The 22,500-nt window shown below is 42.5% G+C and overlaps 1 protein-coding gene across 1 annotated transcript in view; it reads left to right on the plus strand.

Moving 5' to 3' along the window:
• Positions 1–22,500, plus strand: part of zcchc7 (zinc finger, CCHC domain containing 7) — a gene marked incomplete at its 3' end in the record, with an annotated part of 50,378 nt that overhangs the window by 24,155 nt on the left and 3,723 nt on the right. Inside the window, exons 5-9 of the mRNA XM_030787727.1 lie at positions 45–215; positions 4,240–4,275; positions 14,514–14,609; positions 15,318–15,435; positions 15,723–16,296. Coding sequence (XP_030643587.1) covers positions 45–215; positions 4,240–4,275; positions 14,514–14,609; positions 15,318–15,435; positions 15,723–16,296 — 995 coding nt within the window. The remainder of the gene's footprint in view (positions 1–44; positions 216–4,239; positions 4,276–14,513; positions 14,610–15,317; positions 15,436–15,722; positions 16,297–22,500) is intronic.

The raw sequence follows: 22,500 nt of genomic DNA on the forward strand, positions 1-22,500 counted from the left end.
TGTGTGTCTGTGTGTCTGTCTCCGTTGTGTGTGTTTGTGAGTAGAAGTTGCGAAGTTGTTTGCTGTGTGGGACTGTGGGTCATATCCAGAAGACTTGTCCAAATAGACACTGCTCCAACTGTTTCCTCCCCGGCCACACGTACGATGACTGTCTGGAGAGGGCTTATTGGCACAAACGCTGCCATAGATGCTGTATGACCGGCCACTTCTTTGATGTGAGTAACGCTCCTACATTACTCTGTGTGTGTGTGTGTGTGTGTGTGTGCGCGTGTGTGTGTCTGTGTGTGTTTTTCAACAGAAAACTGCTGGAATATTCTCTGTGTGACTGTGAGAGTGTGTGTTTGTGGTCATCCCCATGCGTTGGTTTGTGAGAGGGAGAAAAGTGAATCAGTTTGTGTGTGTGCGTGTATGTGTGTGTTTCCCTTGGGTCACCCTTTCTCTCATTAAGACAGACGCTTCACCGGCCGTGAGTGTGACACACGCTCCACTCGTCACCCTCGACAACAGCCCCACTGAGAGAGAGCGAGTCAGTTTAGACGAGGGAATTTTGAGAAGGAAACAGAAATGAAAGGAGGTGGAGAAAAAGAGTGAGAACGGTTAGAGGAGATTTTTTGTGCCATCTCAAAGGAAAATGGCTTCCCCATCTTACAGAGCGGTCGTGGCTCCCTTTACAAAATGAGCTCATCAGTTCATAAAGCATCGCTTTTTTGCTTTTATTTTGTCTCCAACCCAGAATTCAATATATGTGAAGCTTTTCCTAATGCAAAATGATTCAGTAGCTTTATAGTTTGTAGGTTAAGAACAGAGGATTCTACCATAGAAGCAAAAACATAGATGTAGTTTTATGTCACTAGGATTATATGTTTGAGATATTAACATGCCGAGATATGAGTGAGCAAAACGACCCTGCATTTCATTTGAAGTCACAAGACGATATGCTGCAGAACATTATCGTTTATTTAGACTTAAGGACAGGTATGAGGACAAATTTATTAAGAATTGTCCATTTAAGATAGATGTAAAAAAATTGACAGTGTTGTGCTACCATTCCTTTTGTACCAACAGATGAATTCAGTCTTAACTTCCCATATGGCAAGTATCCTCCCACCATCCAACCAGTCATTTTTATTCTTCTCATACTTACCATTTATTTTTGGAAGGTATGAACTGAATTTTAGTTCAGTGTGTAGTTTGACAATTGTATTTGGTATACGACAAAATATTCTTAGATATTCTTAGTACAACTAAGGAAGCGCTGTGTTTGGTTTGAATGAACAAAGTTGACGTCATCAGCTTAACATAGTACAGTAAATGGATTAAGTTTGATCGTGTTTTACAGTTGAACCAACTTGAGTCTTTATCTTAAAGATTATAATTCATCCATGAATAGAAACTTACCTAATGTTTCTGTTGAGTATGATTTTAAACATTTTTGTGTTCAGTATTACTACTGAAGAATTAATTAGTCTGTGAACAACAGGGACAACTAATATTTACTACAACTGAGTTTTATTCTCTTGGATTTTCCAAAAATATACATATACAATATGGACATACAGTCAGACAGCCAAAATGTCCTGAAATGGCATTTACCGACTCAGTCGTTGAGTTATCAAAGCAAATTTTAGCAGCGCCAAATGACATCAAATGACAACTCCGAATGACATCAACATTTCAAGGCTGCCTGTCAGTCATATATCACCATACAATATTATTTCCTACTTATTTCCTTTATCAAAATATACAGTATTTCAAAAATTTTAATTAGATTCCAGAAAAGATGATTTTTATGTATATTTTGTTTTTGTTAGATTTTTTTTTTTTTTTTTTACATCATTTAAAAAAAAAAAAAAGATTTGCTACATCTGGAACAGTGCACCATGTAATAATTACTGACCCTCTATAAGTTCTGAAGTTTTATTTTTTTGGCTGTTTACTCGTTGAGTCAGCAGAGAAGATCTTAGTCAGAACTGTTTAAATATGAAACATCACGTTCATAGTCTTTTACTAAAGCTAAACTGGCCATGTCGGTATTAATGTTGGAATCTTACTGGAAGCAAATCGTTCGTCTTTTTTTTTCTTTTTTTTTTTCTTTTTTTTTTTAAGGTGAAATACAGTTGTTCATATCGTCAGATGAATTTGGCGAAGTACAGCTTCCTTAATCAGAGTAGGTTTTTTGTGAAAGTGACTAATCTGTCGTTCTCTTCACTGCCGGTGGCAAAGGGCCAATTCAATTTAAAACATGGGCTCAGTTGCTTTCATGCATTTCATGTAGCCTTAGTTATTATGTAGAATCGCAAACCTTTAAATAAACACCAGAAAATATAGATGATACACAAAAATAGAAGAGCGATTGAACAAAACTGTAGGTTAAAAGCTCATTAATGCACGCGGTCGATCTGAATACACAGCACTGCGCTAACCTGTTCATATCGTCCTTTTTTTTTTTTTTTTTCCCCTGCCACTTTCCCCATCTTCCACACACCCTCAGCAAGGCTGTCACGGAGAGGAATAAATATTCCCCCTAAACGGGACGAGTAGGTGTGGCATTTCAAATCCAGCAAATATTGAACACATAGCGGTAACGCTTCTTCACCAATGCCCTTTTCTCACATCGTTCAGCCATATTCCCCTATTTAATTTAATTCTGAGACATGCTCCGTAAAGAGATGTGTCTTTCAGAGCTGCAGGGTTCATTTTCCATCTTTTTTATTCATTGTAACCGCTATTATTGTTTGGCTGTATGGGAAATGTTTAGGTAATACCTTTATCTGTGAAGCATTGTGTAATCGTGTCCAAAGAGACAGGAAGGCCCCTAATGATATTCTTAAAGATTTTTAACATCTCCGTGAACAAACTCAGCAGGTGTTTAAAAAGGTCTCCCTTCAGGGCAAGATGCATGTATTTCTCTCTCTCCCCCTTTCTCTCTCTCTCTCTCTCTCTCTCTCTCTCTCTCTCTCTCTCTCTCTCTCAGGTGGAGTTAAATGGAAAGCTAACTGTATGAATAAGACTAACTGCAGTGCCCTCAGCATTTTCAATTTTCTCAGGGATGTCAGAATGACGCAGGGCAAATGCTTTTGCCACACTCGTCCCTCCGCTGAGAATAGTCCCCCCGAACACACGGCGCAGAGGCCTCCCGACCACCCCCCCCCCCTCATTTCTACCTCTGTCTGATTCTCTGCTTTAATCCTTTTCTTTCTGCTCTGTCTTTCCTCACCTCATCCCCTCACTTCCTCTTTAGCTCCCCCCCCTTCCTCCTCCTCCTCTTCTCTAGCTTGCCATCCCTTTTTCTTTTCAGCTCCAAGGTTTTGTCCTATCTCCCTCAATCCATCTCTCTTATTTTGTTCTTCCCGATCTATTGCTTTCTTTAGCCGTCCCTCTCTCTCCCTCTCTCTTTTTTTGTGTTTCCTCTCATCCCAAAGGACATGTGCATGTCTGTTTCATCCTCTGTACTATATCTCTCTTTTTTTTTTTTCCCTCCACACCCAACTGTTTTATTCTTTTTCTCTTGTTTTACACTCTACCTGTTCGTTCTCAGTGTTAAGTACTCTGTTTTTACCCTTGTCTTTTCTTTGCCCCTGTTGGCTTTCACTGTCTGCTTTCTCCTCCATCTTTCTGCCTTCTTCAGTTATCCCCCCCTCCACCAACCTTTCTCTCTCTCTCTCTCTCTCTCTCTCTCTCTCTCTCTCTCTCTCTCTCTCTCTCTCTCTCTCTCTCTCTCTCTCACGCTCTGTGTGTGTGTGGTAGAGGATTGGAGCAAGCTTGCTAGCACTGATAAGCATCAGTTCTGCCGAGCATCTCCTAATACCGTTCCCTCATTGTGCTTCTCCAGGACATTTCATTAAAGCCAGAGAATAGCAGGAGCAGGAGGGGGGTCAGAGAGAGAGAGAGAGAGAGAGAGAGAGGGAGAGAAAGAGAGAGAGAAGGGGAGGGGGGTTCGTGCTGGTCTTAGGGGGCCAAGCAGAAGGCGTTTGCATTAGTTTGTTCTCCTCTTGCTCTGTAATTTCCCCATGGCCCTTAACTTCCTCATAAAATACTGTCCTTAAGTTCTTTTCAACTTTCCTGGGTCGGTTAATCCAACCAAAATGTCCTAGGTGGCGTTGTCAAAAGTGTTAGGAAATGAAATTCACATGAATGTATTTCTCATCTTAAGTTGTACATAGTAACCGTCTGTAAATATATTTTTATTTTTTATATTTAGGAGGAGTAACTTTTGTCCCCCCTTTTCTGTTTCAACAGGATTGCCCCGAAATCTGGAGACAATATCACCTCACAGTAAGTTTACTGATTGTGTGTGCGTGTGCGTGTGCGTGCGTGCGTGCGTGCGCGCGTGTGCGTGTGTGTGTGTGTGTGTGTTTGTATGTGTGTGTGCGTGCGTGTGGGAGCATTTGCTTGTGTTTTGAATTCTTGAAGAAAGAAAGGAGAAGGATAATGGATTAGGTTTAATTTAGTCTCTTCCGGTTCAGTACACTTGCCCACACACACAAACACACACACACACATATACATAGTTCATTAGTAATATTAGCTGGGATTGTGTCTGGCAGTGAGAATAGTACCTGTGTCCCAGCGGCTCTGCTTTTGTTAAGAAGAGTGTAAATGATGGCCTCTGACTCTCAGTGGTGTGTGTTTGTGTGTCTGTGTGTGTCTGTGTTTGTGTCTGTGTAAACAGACTCTTAATCGGTCTAATCCAAACACGATCTCTTCTCTCTTTCATTCTGTCTTCCTCCCCTTTTTTTTTTCCTCCAGTCTTTTTCTGTCTAAGCTTAAATGAAACAAAATTTAACCAAGAGAACAGTAAATGTTTGGCGACAGACTGTGTGTGTGTGTGTGTGTGTGTGTGTGTGTGAGAGTGTGTGTGTGTCTTTTGGTTAGAAACAGTCTGGGAGTAGGGTAATTGGCAAACTCAGAGAGCGTTAGCTCCCCAAAGGTACAGCATGGCAGGGTGAGGAGCCATGTGACAGTCACTCGGGGCAGAACGTCAAGAGGCACACTGGAACATCTGTACTAAACACACACCACACACACACAAACACACACACACACACAGGCGCGCGCACATGCATACATACATTCATGCACAGACACAGGCATACGTACGACACATACTGGAATATAGACCTCAGCCTAAGAGAAAAGAGCAGGTTGTTTGTCAATTAAAAGACGTGATAAAGCATGAAATGGGCTGCCAGCACTGCACAGCGCGAAGCAGTCACCCGACCTGTCACACACACACACACACACACACACACACTCTCTCTCTCTCTCTCTCTCTCACACGCACACTCACACACACACTAATTAGCTAGGCTGTCTAATGAAAAAGCCAAATCGCTGGCGCTGGCGCTAGCCCGGTGCACAGGGTGCTGGAGTAGAAAGAGAGGGACTGACAGAAGAGGAATGAGAGAGGGAGAGGTGGAATAAGAGTGTGATGCTGGTAACAGACTGAAGGAGAAGGAGAGAGAGAGAGAGAGAGAGACAGGGAGACAGGAAGCTCGTGTGAAAGCCGTTCAAAATGCCCTTTCCCTCCAGTTTTCTTTTCTTTTGTCTCCTCTCAGACTCCATGTCCCAACCCCTTCATTTGAAAACTGCCTGTTGGATGTTGCAGATGGTTGACTGACTGTTTTTATTAGTAGTAGTAATAGTAGTAGTAGTAGTAGTCATATTATTATTATTGTTGTTATTATTATATTCAAGCTCAAAACATTTAGGACATGATTCATTGAATTTGTTGTCTGTGACCTCAGAAAGCTTACGCACACACTGGGTGCATCCCCACACACAGACACACACTTGTTCTGACACTCCAAACATGCAGCATCTGGTGAGGTGGGTGGGAGTGGTTTAGCCTGAGTCAGTGACAGGTCATGGCACAGTTTATAATGATTTGTAATGGCTTCTGATAATTTCATATAGGCCTATTCGGTTCTGCTGTACTGGGTCCATCTGCTGGGATATTAGCCTCATTCTCTGGGTCTTGCTCTGGTGCTGTGTGTGTGTGTGTGTGTGTGTGTGTGTGTACCTGAACACCTGGTTAAACGGCATCACCCTTAACAGACGGTGTTAAGGGCCTCTTAACTATCCTGGAGTCTAGGGGCTCAGAGTTAAATACTGCACAGACAACTCTGTGTGTGTGTGTGTGTGTGTGTGTGTGTGTGTTTATATGTGTGTGTTTTGGGAACTGTGGCCTGTCACCCTGTGCTGGGCCCAGTCAGGTGTGAAAAGGCATTCTGTCACACCAGTCCCTGGTACTGGATCTATTTATCTATTTATCCGTGTGTGTGTGTGTGTGTGTGTGTGTGTGTGTGTGTGTGTGTGTGTGTGTGTGTGTGTGTGTAAAAACGAGAGAGTGTGAGTGTGTGAGGGAGAGAGTGAAGCTCACACCTGTCTTCACTAACAAACAACCTCCACTAACCACACTGGGTCTGCCTCAAAGCCCAGAGGAAAGACTGAAAGAAAAACGACTACTGTGACGACACTTTAAATACACGTGAATAAATGAGTGGAATTATGAGGTTACAGAGTTGTAAAGGGCAAATGGGTTTGACACAGAAGGTGAGTGTTTCCCTGTAACCAATTCAAATCCAGAGTGGACATGAATTCACCCACAGTACCTGGACTGATATTACCAACTAATTCTGTGATGACAAAAGACTTAACAGTGATACCATGAAACCCCAAACACCATAACTTTCACTGCATGTGTTTTTGAGAATCGTAAATCCTCCAGACAATCCTCTGACATCACCAACCCAGAGAAGTTTTAAAGGGCTATTGTGCAGTACATGAAATGGGTTTTTTTTTGTTTGTTTGTTTGTTTTTTTGTAATTCTTAGTGTTACACAATAACCCGTTTCCTACTGATGACATGCACTGTGACCTCAAGTGAGTATCCAATCGTAGTAAGACTAACATACACGAGTCAGCACTCTGCAAAACTGATAGCATTCTCTAAATACCAAAAGCAGTAGTGAGTTTGGCTGAAGACAGGCATCAAGAACGTAGAGAAAGGGAAGTTGAGAGAAGACTGCATGGTCTGGAGAGAAGAGAGAGAGAGGGCAGAGGTGGTCGGCTGAGGTTGATGTAGAGCGCCATCTGTTGGTCAGTTAAATGCTCTTTGGCCAAAAGAGGTTTGGTTTTGGTTTTGGTTCGTGAAGTCTATTTTGGCCGCCTTGTCTGAAATGGCTTGTGTTTTTATTGTGCAGTGTGTTACAGTATCTAAAGATCCGTCTTTTTCTGGCACTGTAAAAGCAATGAGCATCCTGATTGAACATCTGTGTGTGTGTGTGTGTGTGTGTGTGTGTGTGCGTGCGTACTTGTGTCAGATTTTGTCTGTTTGCTTGTGTCATAGTTCAAGTGTTTTGGTACATAGAATTCTCTCTGTCTCTGTCTGTGTGTGTGTGTGTGTGTGGGTGGATAGACGGGTGGGCATGTGTTCATGTAGTGTAAAGTTGTACTTCATATATCATCACTGAACATCGCTCCCTGAGAGCCCGGCAGAGAGAGAGAGACTGCGTATGTGTGAAACATCTGATGAAAATCAGTGTAGGTAGTACACTGATCACAGATCTCAAGATATTGGAGTGTGAGTGTGTGTGTGTGCGTGTGTGTGTGAGTGTGTGTTTATTGATCGTTGGCCCTGGGGAAAGGAAACAGCAGGGTATCCTGTCAGAAGGCATCACAGTGCAGACAGATAAAGCTGTTCACACTCTTTTTCTGAACTTCTCTATCCATCTCTCTCTCTCTGCCTCACATTTATCCCTCGCTTACCTAAAAACAACAACGACGACAACAACAACAACAAATCATAATTGTCACTTTAATTGGCTACAGATATCTGTACTCTTCAGTTTTCACACTGTTTCCCTCCCCACGACATTCTCTCTCCTGTTGTGTCTGCTCTTCCCTAAAGCCATGTCTCTCTCTTCCCCCCCCCCCCCCCCCCCCCCCCCCCCCCCCCCCCCCCCCCATTCAGCCCATGACTTTTTTCTTTGTCTCTCTTTTGTGTGCATTTCATCTTTTTTGGTGCCGAATTCCTATCGGTATTCCCGAGTCATCAGTTGCCTTGGTGCGTGGTCCAGTATTCCCGGTGTTTTAGAAGCAAATGAGCACGGAATTTTTTTTTTTTTTTTTTACCTTTAGTTTTTACCTTTTTTATGCTTGGGAAAGGCTTTTAATTGTCACTGCACAATCCCAAATATTGGATTTCGGGCTACATTTTCGGATTTAAATTTTGGAATTGAAAACTTTGACCTTCTATCTGCAGTAAAAGCTTAATAAAATTGACACATGAAAATAGACTTTTCTTTAAATGTCTAGGAAAAATGACATTGATGTTTTTCTTTATGAAAATATCAATATGATAAGAGCAATAGCTGAATAACGTTTGAAGAGAATTTTTGTCCTGGTATCATGCTCACTACAGACTTATTTGATAGATGCAGGATATTTAAGTACATATCATAAATGGATCATAAACCGATCATTAATCAGTCCAGGTTTTATGAGACCAATATCTGATCTGAGCCATAGAAAAGCATGTAAGGAAATGCAGGGTGGTGATATCATAGAAGTGACTCTCTCATTTGCTTCTTTCTTACGATATATATATATATATATATATATATATATATATATATAGATGCATAAAAATGTGTGTGGGTGTGTGTGTGTCCATCCAAAGTCACAATATCTGTAAAGTGGTGGTGAGATGTCTGTGTTTACTCCTTGTCATCACCACTGTAAAATTAATCAGAAAACTTTGAACCATGAAAAACTCATTTACTGTGGAGAGACACCTTAATCAAAAATCATCATCATCATCATAAAAATAACTGTGTGTACGGCATTTATATACTGGTGGGCAGTTAAACTAGATAAAAATCTGTATGAATCAGTATCAAATCAGATGTCACTGTAAATTATAACCTGTATGGAAAGCACAAAATGTCTGGCATATGCCATGTGCAGTTGCATTGTTAGCAGGTGGAATCATTATGAATTTGGTCTTCAAGGGCCCCGAAGAACACGGTCCCCTCCACTAGTGTCTCCACCCTTTTAAACTGTCCATGGGTTAGTAAAATCTTCAAAACAGCAGATGTACATTGAGTGCCTCACTTATCTCTGAAACAAATATTGCATGTGCTATTTGAGTTGTTTTGGAGGTTTTTTTGTGTGTTTGTAAGAAATCTAAGTAGTAGTTGAATTGGCCTGAATTGACCATCAGGCTCGTCGTATACATGCATTGTGGTGTTAGAGCGCCCCACAGTGGCGGAAAGTCTAACTGCAACCACGAACATATACCGTTCAGTTACTGAGAGAGCTGACCCTTTCTCACACATGTCTGTAACACACTGAGGAAGAGTTGTCGCAGTGCAGTGTCATGACAACCCCCTGTCAGCCTTGTGTGCATGCTTGTGTTTGTTACTACAGCCCTTTTAAATGTACGGTACTATACAGCCACGTTTAGTACAGTGTTCGTCAACCCACACCTGTCCCAGTACTGTCCAGGCTGGGCGTGCTCACCTTAGCCCTGCACCACCACACCTGATTCAGCCAGTTCAGTGCTTGATTCAGTAGCTGACTGGGTGATTCAGGGCCAGTAAACTGATATTCAGTAGAGGGACAAATACTAGAGGTTTGCAGTGAAACATACTCATTCAGCGCGTATCTGATAACCAAGACGAAAGGGTTCAGCTCTCCTGAAGAACAAGCAGAGAGAAGGAATATGAAAAAGAAATCAAATACAGTTATATGCCGTACGTCTCCTAGTATGATCTCTGCTCCGCTCCTCTTGTCTTTTCTTTTCCCCCTGCAGAAAACTGTGGAGGTGACCTTTTTTTTTTTTTTTCCTTCTTTTTTAAACAGGACTGTAAGTCGTGACACGTTGTCTTTTTATAGAGTACTTGGTTTTTGTTCGACTCTGTAAGGACTCTTTGAATTCAGGTCTTTTTTTTTTTTTTTCCTTTCCTTGGCTGTGTTCTTGCAGACTCATCACTGAAGTGTGTTCTCCACTGACTCGTCCTTCTTCTGTCTCCTCGCTCTGGTATTCTACTCACACATTAACACAGCAGTCACTGTGGACCCCCCCAAAAAAATATACTGACATTTAGGTCTAAATGCCAAACAATGTTTGGGAAGGAAAAAATAAACTTAAAATTGTATTACAAAATGGATTCGATTAGAAATGTTGCTTAACGAATCATGTCTTTTATCAGAAAATAGATTTCATGCTTTTTGAATGAGTCTGGGCGAGATATTTTGCATTTTTAATGAAATGGAATCCATCAGTCATAAAGTCACTTATATTTACTTTATACAGATTTTACGCCAAGTAATCAGAATGTTCTTGTTTTTCTTTTTAAGAGATTGATGAATATTTAATTGGGCTACCAGGCAAGTTTCAAAACCATTCCTTGATGGCTCCCCCTATAAACAGTACTGGTTTTTGTGGGTGTTTGTGTGTGTTTGTTTGTGTGTGTGTGTGTGTGTTTATAAAAATCACTGTGCTGAGGCACTTAATTATCAGTGATTATAATAGACTGTTAATTGACAGCTTAAGGGAGGAGTGAGTCAACCATGATGAAGTCTGTGACTCTTATTGGATGGTGTACAAACGTGTGTGTGTGTGTGTGTGTGTGTGTGTGTGTTTATGGTGTGTGTGTGTGTGTGTGTGTGTGGTGGGGTGTGTGTGTGTATGTGGGGTGTGTGTGTGTGTGTGTGTTACCAGAAGCATGTTTATGTATGTGACCATGAAAGAGTATCGGTGTGCATGTAGGTGTGTGTATGTGTCAGTGATGTGCCATGAAAGCATACACACATAGGTTTTCTTTTTCTCTCTCTCTCTCTCTCTCTCTCTCTCTCTCTCCCTCCCCCCTCTCTCATACACACACAGGTTTTCTCTCTCTCTCTCTCTCATACATACACACACAGGTTCCCTCTCTCTCTCTCTTTCTCTTTCTCACCCACACAGACACAGGCCGTCCCGTGCTCCTCCGCTGGTTTGGAGGATGGTTGTTGGTTATCAGGCTGAAGGCAGGCACAGGAGGCGGGGTGTGTGGCACTGCATGACCGGACAGGACTCCATAGCGTTACAAGCTATTTGTGTGTGTGTGTGTGTATGCGTGTGTGCGTGTGTGTGTGTGTGTGTGTGTGCGTGTGTGTGTGTGTGTGTGTGTAGTGAGGGCTGCCAGTTCTCTCTCTCTCCTCCTGAATTTGAATGACAAAAGCACAGAAAAGCTGGCTTGAAAATGGAAAAGGTTTATCTGCTCCTCTCTCTCTCTCTCTCTCTCTCTCTCTCTCCCTCTCCCTCTCCCTCTTTCTCTCTCTCTCTCTCTCTCTCTCTCTCTCTCTCTCTCTCTGCTGCATGATTTTATATATGCATCCATCTGCCCTTCCTATACCAGAGGACCGGCGGAGAAGGGGGAGAGGAGGGTAAACCAGTCTCAGAGATGCGGCATAGATTGGACCGAGCGCCAAACGATATCATTTCCCCGTCCATTCCTTTATTCAATTTTTCACTATTTTTGTCGCTGTAAAACCCAGAGGAGCTAAATGGTAATACACGCTTTGGGGAAAAGGGATTTTCTTCTTTTGCTTATGTTCACTGGCACTTTCTTTTTCTCGACTTCTTTCAATGTTCAGCCCCCTAACTCGTATCTTTTGACTGTTCTTTTTTCTTTCTTTCTTTCTTTCTTTCTTTCTTTCTTTCTTTCTTTCTTTCTTTCTTTTTCTCTCTGCCCCCTCACACTCTCTTGCTCTCTCCTCTCTCTGATGCTGGCTTGAGTGGTGTGGTGTGTCAGGGGCTTGGTAATATGTATGTTAGGGGAAGTGGAGAGAGATTAGCCGGAGTGGGGAAAATCCACACATATGGCATCCATTCTCCACACTGCACATTTCCAACAGATTAAGGAGGGATTTCTAGTGTGGTACAGGCAACCCAGTTGGCCAGGTCTGTTTGGACCATGCAGAAGTTAACAGAAGCTGTTTCTGTCTTACACAAGGATGTCAGATCAATTAACTAATATTAACACTCTAATCTGTCTTCTCTCGTTGACAAATATACACTCTTGCTCACTCTTGCTTAGACTCATAAAAGTACTCTCTCTCTCTCCCTCTCTCTCTCTCTCTCCCTCCCTCTCTCTCTTGTCTTTTCTCTCTGCCTGTAATGGTGTGTGAGGTCCCCCCTGAGCGTTCAGTAACGAATGCAAAACTACCTCCAAATCTCTCACCTCTCTCTCCCTCTCTAATCCGATACGCACACAAAGACTGTTTACTCTGTGTGTGTGTGTGTCTGTGTGTGTGTGTCTGTGTGTGTGTATGTCTGTGTGTGTGTGTGTGTGTGTTTGATTGTAGTGGTAACAGTCTAAGCTTAATATGGGTTTAAGGATTAGAGATGTCTCCAGCCCAGCCAAGGTTAGGAACAGAACAGCAACTGTGTGTGTGTGTGTGTGTGTTGGCAGGCAGGGTAAACTATGTGCCTAGGCAGGCAGGGTGAGACTGTGTGTGGCAAGGTCAGGATTTATTTTCATTGCATTGTGTATATAGTCCATAGTATATTTATCAGATATATTGGGACAAACTGGAGCCATTCTGTAAAACTTCATTGTTCCTAAAAAATGAATTCTGAAACTCATACTTCATGAAAAGGCTGTATATCAGACATTATTTTTAGATGTTTCTGTTGGTGAGAGTCACAATCGGTGATGTTCAGTTTTTATTCAACGTAGCCACTGTCTCCACTTTCTCTTTGCCCCAGCCTGTGTGTGTGTGTGTGTGTGTGTGTGTACACACACACACACACACACATATATATATATATATGTACATGTGTGTGTGACTCAGGAGAAGGAGTATAGATCTTGTGGGTCACACCACCATCTTTGGAGACAGGCTTTATCAGACCCTACCCTTGCCCTCTTAATCCATTTAGATTTCAGTGATAGACCTTAACAAAAGACCAAAAAAAAGACTTAATTAATATTTCCCTCAGCGATCTATGTAGGAAGCGGCATGAGTAGCGGCTTTGTCATCATAGTCGGGGTTTTTTTTCCCTCCATACGTTTTCTTCTCTCCTTTTTCCGGCGGATTTTAGCGCAAGAGTGATAACGGGAGCTCAAGGTCAAGGGGGGAGGTCGGGTGTGTGTGTGTGTGTGTGTGTGTGTGTGTGTGTGTGTGTGTGTGTGAGCGAGCGTGAGCGTGCAGGTCGTCCCGCAATTTGCATGAAAGATGAGCAGAAAGAGGAGAAGGGGAGAAGAGTGGGATGCGGTTGGAGGTGATGGGGGGGGGGGGGGGGGGGGTGGGGGCTGGGGGGGGTTGCTGGGTTTGGGTGACAGGGGGGCTGATGGTTTTTGGCCTTTGTGATGGAGATTGGGCCAGAGACTACAGGCAGGGGCAGATAATGACTAACACCTTTAATGGCATTCTCCCCTCTCCGCCGCTAAACTACTCAAGCGGAAAAAAACCAGCACAGGGAGGGAGGAAGGAGAACCAGGGAGAGAGAGGGAGAGAGAGGGAGAGGGATAGAGGGAAAGGCACGTTCAAAAATAAATAAATAACATGATGGGATGGTATGCGTGCACTTGCTTCTGGCCAACATTCCAAAAAAGAGAGGTGCCTATGTATGCTCCGCGCGCGCATGTGCGTGCGTGTGTGTGTGTGTGTGTGTACTCAGCTTGAGGTGATGTTAAAAAAGAATATGTCCTTAGATTTTTTTGTATTTGTTTCTCTCGTTCTTTCTTTCTTTCTTTCTTTCTTTCTTTCTTTCTCTCTCTTTCTTTCCATCTTTTTCTCATAGTCACATTGTCTTCTCTCTCTCTCTCTCTCTCTCTCTCTCTCTCTCTCTCCCTCTCTCTCTCTCTCTCACTCACACACACACACACACACACACACACACACACACACTAACTCTCTCTCTCACACACACACACACACAGAGCGTCTGGCTTACTCTCTTTATCGGGGTGTATTTACGGTGGGCGATGGAGCGTGAAACGCTTTGGGCTCGGCAAGGCCAGATGGGGGCACAGGCTCTTTCTAACGCTAACGCTATCTCCTACCTTATTACTGCACTCTATTGATAGCCCTTACAATCACTGCCTCACATCACCTCAGGCAAAAAAAAAAATACACATTATATGAATGTCTGTCAGAGAGAGAGGGGTCATAAGGAGTCTGCTTCATTCATAAACTATGTTACAGGAGTGGATGAGGGAAAGCTGCATGAATAGCAGGATAGTCACTGATAATAGGACTCTGTGTGTGTGTGTGTGTGTGTGTGTGTGTGTGTGTGTGTGTGTGTCTGTGTATAAAATGGAATGAGACTTTTAAACATGTCAAAACTGCACAGTAAGTTGACCAGGGGTCATTGCGTATACACATAATGGAAAAAGAACCTGTGTGTGTGTGTGTGTGTATAAGATTATGCTACCTGTGCTTTTCTAACATGTTCCTTCCCTCCCTCCCTCTCCCTCTCCCTCTCTCTCTCTCTCTCTCTCTCTCTCTCTCTCTCTCTAGACCAAGTTGGGTCCTCCACGTAAAGCTCCAAAGACTGATGTCAAAAAGGCTAGCGCGTATTGTTATAATTGTTCACAAAAAGGACACTTTGGCTTTGTGAGTTAAATTACTGCACTCACCCTTTCCATTACTACAGACACTGAACACTGCATTCACCCTGTCCATTACTACAGACACTTAACACTGTATGAACCCTGTCCATAACTACAGACACTTAACACTGTATGAACCCTGTCCATAACTACAGACACTTAACACTGCACTCACCCTGTCCATTACTACAGACACTTAACACTGCACTCACCCTGTCCATAACTACAGACACTTAACACTGCACTCACCCTGTCCATAAGTACAGACACTTAACACTGCACTCACCTAGTCCATAACTACAGACACTTAACACTGCATGAACCCTGTCCACAACTACAGACACTTAACACTGTATGAACCCTGTCCATTACTACAGACACTTAACACTGCACTCACGCAGTCCATTACTACAGACACTTAACACTGCACTCACCCTGTCCATAACTACAGACACTTAACACTGCACTCACCCTGTCCATTACTACAGACACTTAACACTGTATGAACCCTGTCCATAACTACAGACACTTAACACTGTATGAACCCTGTCCATAACTACAGACACTTTATACTGTATGAACCCTGTCCATTACTACAGTCACACACTTTTCAAATGAATTATGTAAACATTGTACTTTCTGAATAATGGCACATGTGTGCTAATGATTGTGTTTTCAGTGCTTTAGTTTGTTTATTTTGTGCATGTTGTAGGAATGCTCTCAGAGGAGGATGTTTAATGGAACATATCCCACATGCCCCTACATCTGCCACTATGACACCGCCCTGGACATCCGCCACCGCGAGAACCGCACACGCAAGAGAGTCAAAGGTTTCTCCTTTCCTCTCTTTACTTACCCTTTTTCTCTCTCTCTCTCTCTCTCACACACACACGCTCAACACCAAATGATTTACAGAACACATACCAATTTGGGTTTATTCTACATTACTGTTTTTAAGTTATCTTACATTTTAAAAATGTTTTATAAAGTTCTTAATAGAAACCATTAATTGGAAGTGCTTTGCAACTCATTTGTGAGAGAGAAAGTGTTGGTGTGTGCAGTTGTTCTTTGGTTTATGTGAATTCTCTGTGTGTGTGTGTGTGTGTTTGTGTTGCAGAGCTGCAGGAGGCTGCCTTACTGGAGCTCCCTGCAGGGGGCACCGGAGACTCAGAACCAGCGCGAAAGAAGCACAAACCCAGCCACATACACTCAGCGGTCACCGGAGCGAAAATTACTCCTGCTCACACGCCAAAGAGACGCATTGCACACACGCCACGAAACCATCACACAACACACACACCAAACAGCACTCATAAACAGCCGCAATCCAACACACACATTCCACATACACAGGCCCAACAAAATCCAGACAAGCCACATAGTGCCTGTACACCCCTGAACCAGAAGAAGAAAAAGAAGAGGCAGAAGAAGAAGAAGACAAACAAACAACAGACGAACGTAGGGCTGGGTGTTGATGAAGCTGAGGACTTCCCCCGTGGACCGAAAAAGTTCCCGCCACCGAACGGAACCCCTGCGCGTCCTCTCAAGGCCAAACACAGCCCAGACGTCCTCTTCAGGAATGAGGGAATGAGTAAAAAAAAGAAGAGGAACAGAGCAAGAGGGAGAGATAGAAAAGCAGCAAATACCTCTAACATGTATCCTACAGATGAAAATCTATTTCTGATCAAACAAAGGACCCCAAAAGGCAGAAGATAGCCATTAAAAACTGTGTGTGTGTGTGTGTGTGTGTGTGTGTGTGTGTGTGTGTGTGTGTGCGCGTGAGTTAGTGAGGGAGGGAGACAGAGTGAGGCACTGTGATGCTTTTTCTGCTTTCCTGCCCTCTGCTGGACACCATCTGAAGTACATGAATTACACAAGGCAGAGGTGTCAACCTTTCAGTTTGTTTTAATTTAGGAGTATAAGACAACAGCGTCTACCGAACATATTTTCAGGCAACTCCAAATTCTAATCAACTTAGTGAAGATAATCACATTTTACTGACAAACATTTATTTTTGCTTTTACAAATGACGCTGTGCTGTCGTTTCCTCAACAGTGAATTACTGCAGCCCTAGATTCTAGGTTTGCTTTTAATGGTCAAAAAACAGCCTGAAATAAACTGGTACTTATGAGGAGGCAGGATAATGTTGTATTTCAGACACGCATATTCTCATATATATGTCACTCACTAAAACCTATGTTTACTCTCAGACTGCCTGGTTGTTCATTAATTTAAGTATGAATCTGCACCTCAGATGAATTTAATAATAGGTATGTGCTATGCATTGCATTGTTCATCAGTGCTGAGCTGCTAAGAATAGGAAGCTATGTTTGTAACAGCTCACTTGAGCTCTTCCCTCTTTGGTGACTTAGATTGAAAACTATGAGGGAATTCAAAGAAAACACACACACACACACACATACATATATGTACTGAAAGGACTAGACCACATTTTCTGCTCACAAACAGTTCGTGTACCTGTCATCCACCTAGAAACTCACTCTCTACCCCCCAGTGAGTGTCTGTATAGAGCAAGGATGGAGACCAGTGTTTGAATGCTACTGTCTGTTGTACCTGTCTAGCAAGATCAGGTCAGAGAGAGAATGAGAGCAGTTCAGATCCTGGCACAAAAACACCCTGAGTGTGACCAAGGCCGAAACAAGAAACTTGACTCAAATATCTGTTCAGTCCTGTGAAATTGTCAGTATGTTCCATTAAAGACGGCTTTGATTTGTTTTCGTGGTCTCGACCTCATTTGTAATGAGAGTTGGACAACGTGATTGATGTGTTCGTTGAAAGGAATGTTGTGTTACGAATGTCAGTGCAGCCTAAACACACTGAGTCTTTTTCGCCTCTGGTCCTGATCCATCATCGAATTTTTTTTTTTACGAAAGTGGTTTGTTCCAGAAGCAGAATATTCTGGTGCTTTCCAAAAAGTTTTTATCTCGTTTTTTAAATGTTCACACAAACAACTGACAAGTTTCAGGATGTAAATGAATAAACCAGAAGGAATCCATTTAAAATAAAAGATGTGGTCCGTAGTAACTCTTCCAGGTGGTATTACTGTCACTAATTAGCTGCACAGGAACCTTAAGAAACTTGACATGTGACCTTCAAGAATTACACAGACGCCAAACATGTCACCCACTGTTAGCTTTCACTGTCTGACTCTCTCTCAGTCCTTCACTTTTCCAGAGTTATTGAGTCTTTGCCAGATGTTATCCAGTCAGCTAACTGATCATTTTGTGGACAGGCAGCTTGTTGGACAACACTTTTGGCTAATTAAAGGTCCCTGAGCAGCTGGCGCAGTGTTTAACCAGCTACACTTCCCTTCTTGCTCCATTTTCTCATGACTATCTTTCTTTCACCTCTCAGACATTTTCCCAGAGTATCCATCCTCTAGCTTTTTAGCTATCAGTCCTGAACGAGATATATATTGCACAGAGAACATCATTTAGGCTTCTTGAAAATGCTAACAATGTTTGGTCCTTTTAGAATCTGAGTCGGTGTCTTGTGTTTAACTGCATTCCATAACTGGAATGTTCCACCACTTGTGTTCTGTTGTCCAGACACAATCAGGGACAGTGTTTTTCAACCTGTCTGATTAGTTCACTGGCTCAAAACACTTTATTGTGGGGGGAAAAAAATCCAAAAATCTGGCACTTAGTTATTGATTTATCACCAGTAATCACAAATGTCGTCCATGATGCTTAACTGTGCGTGTTTCTGTATATGGTTCTGTCGGTACTGTAGTCTGGTGTTCTAGAGTGTAATGTTATCCTAGTCCCCAGGCCAGAGTCTCCCTCACTAGGGTTCAGTCAGACAGGTCTGTGTGCTGCTTGGCTCTTTCCCTACAAATACATAACTATGGATGGAAGTCACTGGCAGAAATAGGAGGGGATGTATTAAATTAAACACACCATGGCTGAAGATAAAGCTCTCATGCAAAGAGGAAAGCAAAGCACTAAAAGAAAGTGTGTGTGTGTGTGTGTGTGTGTGTGTCTCTTCATTTCTCAGACAGTAATATCCAGACCCAAAGCTGAACAAACTCCTGGCTGGACAGAAAAAGAGACAAGAGCGCAGAAATCACAGGAAAAAGATTTGGTGTGAGAACAGATAAAGATATACACTCGCAGACCCCTACCGCTGAGTGTTAGAGCAGAGAATGCTACTGCAGTGAGTCAGAGGGCCTGCAGTCAAGAGACTCATTCTGAATCTGTCTGATTCACTCTTAACGTAGACCCCAGAGACAAACTGTGTGCATTCTCTTACCGTAATTCCTCATGCATCATATTCCCAGCAAGTCTACTATGTGGCGGTCGCTTCAAGCCCAGAGCTGAAAGAGTCCTAAAAACCCCTTAAAACATTCCATCCCGTGTTAAGTCTCGCGTGGTTACGTTCTGTGGACACGCTTTGGTTTAGCGCTTCCCAAAAAAAAAAAAAGCTTAAGATGGCAAAAGGTATCCTCTGTCGTTACGTTTTTTACTTCAACGTGGTCCAACATAACTCACCAAAATCTTGGGACAGACTAGAACGAGAGGCCTTTGCGACCAGGTTCGTGGGAGGAATGCAGCCTTTTTACACTCCAACTCAGACCGTGCTTCACTCTAAATATTTAATATCAGCCAGATGTCAACGGCATATCTTTTTAATTATGACTGCCATTTATTAGAGCCAAAAATCTAGCTTTGTAAATATTACCCATAAAAGACAAGAGGACCAATATCTTGGATGAAAGGCAAAAGAAAAACGATACAAATAAATGATAATTAAAAAGGGAGTTTTCTTCCCCTTTTTTTCGCCAAGCCAAAAACAGCAACCGCGTGTGATGAAAAGGCCCTACATGAATGCTGCGTGCGTGCCAGCGACAACGCGGGGTACCGCGAGTGACCAAGTTTATGGCACTGGACCGAAAGACTCATAACCGGCCATACGGTTTTAATAGGCCAAACGCTGTAATCAATTTCATTCTTTTGGATTATGTTCAAGTTTCGACATTATCGAAATCTGGTGGCGTAGAGGAAGAGAACGAACATATTGATACTCGTTGTGGGAACGGCCCGATCATTTCAAGTTTTGTTTCCAGGGATGTCACCGAGTGGCATTCCTCTATATTATCTGTATCCATTTCCTCGGTAACTTGATATAAAACATGAAAACCGTGACGAAAGTGCTTTGTGTCGAAATAATAATTTTTACTGAATCAATAGTCGAAGCGTTGTTTCCTTCTGTTCATAATATTGCTCTCCGTTGGTCTACAGCTCACTCTCATGAATGTGCGTTTTCTCTCCAACAGCTGTTTCTTAAACCGAAATGTAGTAATAGGCTACATATCTCCGTAAAACGGTTTCATATACCCATGTCCAAGGACTCTCCTTTGATTGTGGTTTCATGAAAATCAATTGATCTATTAATAGGCAACTACAAACCGCCAACATTTTCTCGATAGTACACTTGACCTATGAGAATTTTGGGCAGCATGGTGCAGGACCATTGACTGACGACTTTGTCACACGCCCAGTTTCAGCAGTCTAAACTTTTATAACAGACTATAACTCTTGTAATTTGGAAAAGGGATCAGTTTGTTTCATAAAATTGATCAACATGTAAGCTTTGCGCTGCTAAACTGGACTTGAGGGATTTCCTTTTAAATAAAGAAACCCTGATTGTTGCTTTCGTAGTACGTTATTGCTTGAAAAGGCCCCCATCCAAACCACACCTTTATATGTTGACAGCAGAGCCATGGCTCTGGTTGGCAGGTTTTTGTCATAGAAATGGGACTGGGTATGGTCATATGGTATTGACCAAGACTGCCCTCAGAGGCACAACAAATCTAAATTGAGTGTGTGTGTGTGTTTGTTTCCCATTGTTGTCTTGTTCTTTTTTGTGTCTGTGCATGAGGTCATGCTGTATTGCACTATTAACTGTTTTTTTGCAAGCGATTCAGCTACAAGTACTCCACCCAGGTACCATTTGCGTCTCTCTCTGTCTCTCAACTATACTGAAAAATGCCCAACGTTAACTAACGCTACCTTTACAGAACGCAAGGCCAGCGGCTGGTGTGAAAACACAGTTACGAGCCAGTCACCAATTTTAACAGACTATCTGTGAAGCTCCTGGCATTCCGGCATACCCTGCTTCATCTCAACCCTTTATCCCTTCCCAGACACCATATTTCTGAATCTTTCCGGATTTTTCCACAGTAAACCCCTGTTCTGCCATCAGCCTTAACCGCCCGGCTAATACCCCATCTAAATCACCTGTCTACGGCAGGTGTTGTATAATAGGCGCAGCGTCTACCCACAAACCATTTTCATAAATCAGTGTATATCCCCCCCCCCGCCCCAATCTGTAGAGACAGTGTCAAATCAAAACTGTTCTGCCTCTGAAGCTCTGTAGGTTTACTTACATCTTTGCTGTGAATTAAGTCATCTTGTAGGCTTGTGTTGCGGAGTTTAGTCAACTTCTAGGCTAATGATTCAGACCTTTAGTCACCCATATCTCCGGAGGAGGGATTCCCGTTCAATTATTTAATCAAAACCAAACCCGTCAGAGTATATCGAAAACTGAAAGCGAGTACGACAAACTTATGTCTAATAGGCTATGTAGCCCGACATCTTTCGGTGCTTTTAATTAGGGATTGCATATGTGGAGGAGTTTAACAGTTGACGGGACGACAAATTTCTCTCTTCCTCCTTCTGCAACTTTGCACAAACGTCACATTGAGCTAAATGCCTTGAAAATCTTTGTGTTTAGGTCGGTTTCTTACTTTGCATATCACATTGAGTCACTTGTAGCCCATTGAGTGTTGTTGTGTTAATTCCTCTTCTGGTTTTGTATCGACGGTATTTAGAAAGAGAAAATTCCTTAGCGTAGATCTAGAGACAAACTGACTCCTATCCTGGTCTGTTTTCAGTCTTACTCATCGCTTTCTCGGTGCCGGTTCAGTTAGTAATGTTATCGTGAGTAAATCGTCGCTCTGTGTTGTTTCTGAGTCATATATTACTTACGGTATTGTTTATCAGGTTTTGTATTCATTTTCGAATCATTTCCGAGAATGATTTTTTCCACTAATGCATAACCTATTAGAGCGATCTGTTGCTAGTTGTTTAAGTCTGAAAGAGTGACTTAAATCTAGTCGTAGTTGCTTCGTAAACTTGGTTGTTAAGTTGTCTCAAAGTTACCCACTGTACTGGGGTCAGCCCGGTTCAGATGGACGTGCCCATGTTTTCTCTGAGGACATCGATAAAATAATAGAATTGGCTTCTCTTTTCGTTCGTGCAGTTTTGCGAAGCCTTGCAAAGCTTTACAGGACTTTGTAGAGATTTATGGAGTGGCTGAGCTCTCGTCTCTCTTTTACCTGGCCGATAAATCAGCTTCTTCCTCATGATAGAGACGTTCCAGGCTCAAACTTCATTCTCTCTCTCTCTCTCTCTCTCCCTCCCTCCCTCTGCGTGTGTGTGCGCACCACCTATGTTTTTCCATCTGTCTCTCTCTCTCTCTCTCCCCTACTGTATCTCTCTTCCCAGACGGCACAGCTGCAAAGAATGTGCCAGTAATCTGTGTGTAATCTCTCCCAGCTATAGCCTTGGTGATGTCTCTAATCAAACAGATAGTTTATAATCTGACTCTGTCCAGATTAACTCAAAGGTATCAAGACTGGATGGACTCATATGACGCAGAGCCTGGTTCATCAGTTTCTGCTACTGTATGTATTTACGAACGGACAGACGGACAGATAAACAATATCGGGGCTAAGCAGAGAACTAAAAACATGAACGAATACTCTAAACAACAAAATTGTTTACAATGTGTGTGGTGTTTGTGATGTAACAAACTTCTCCAGGACTTGATTATTATCAACCAAAAATTCATAATATTTACACAAGTGTCTA

This window comes from Chanos chanos, chromosome 11 (assembly GCF_902362185.1).
Source record: "Chanos chanos chromosome 11, fChaCha1.1, whole genome shotgun sequence".
Taxonomy (NCBI): domain Eukaryota; kingdom Metazoa; phylum Chordata; class Actinopteri; order Gonorynchiformes; family Chanidae; genus Chanos; species Chanos chanos.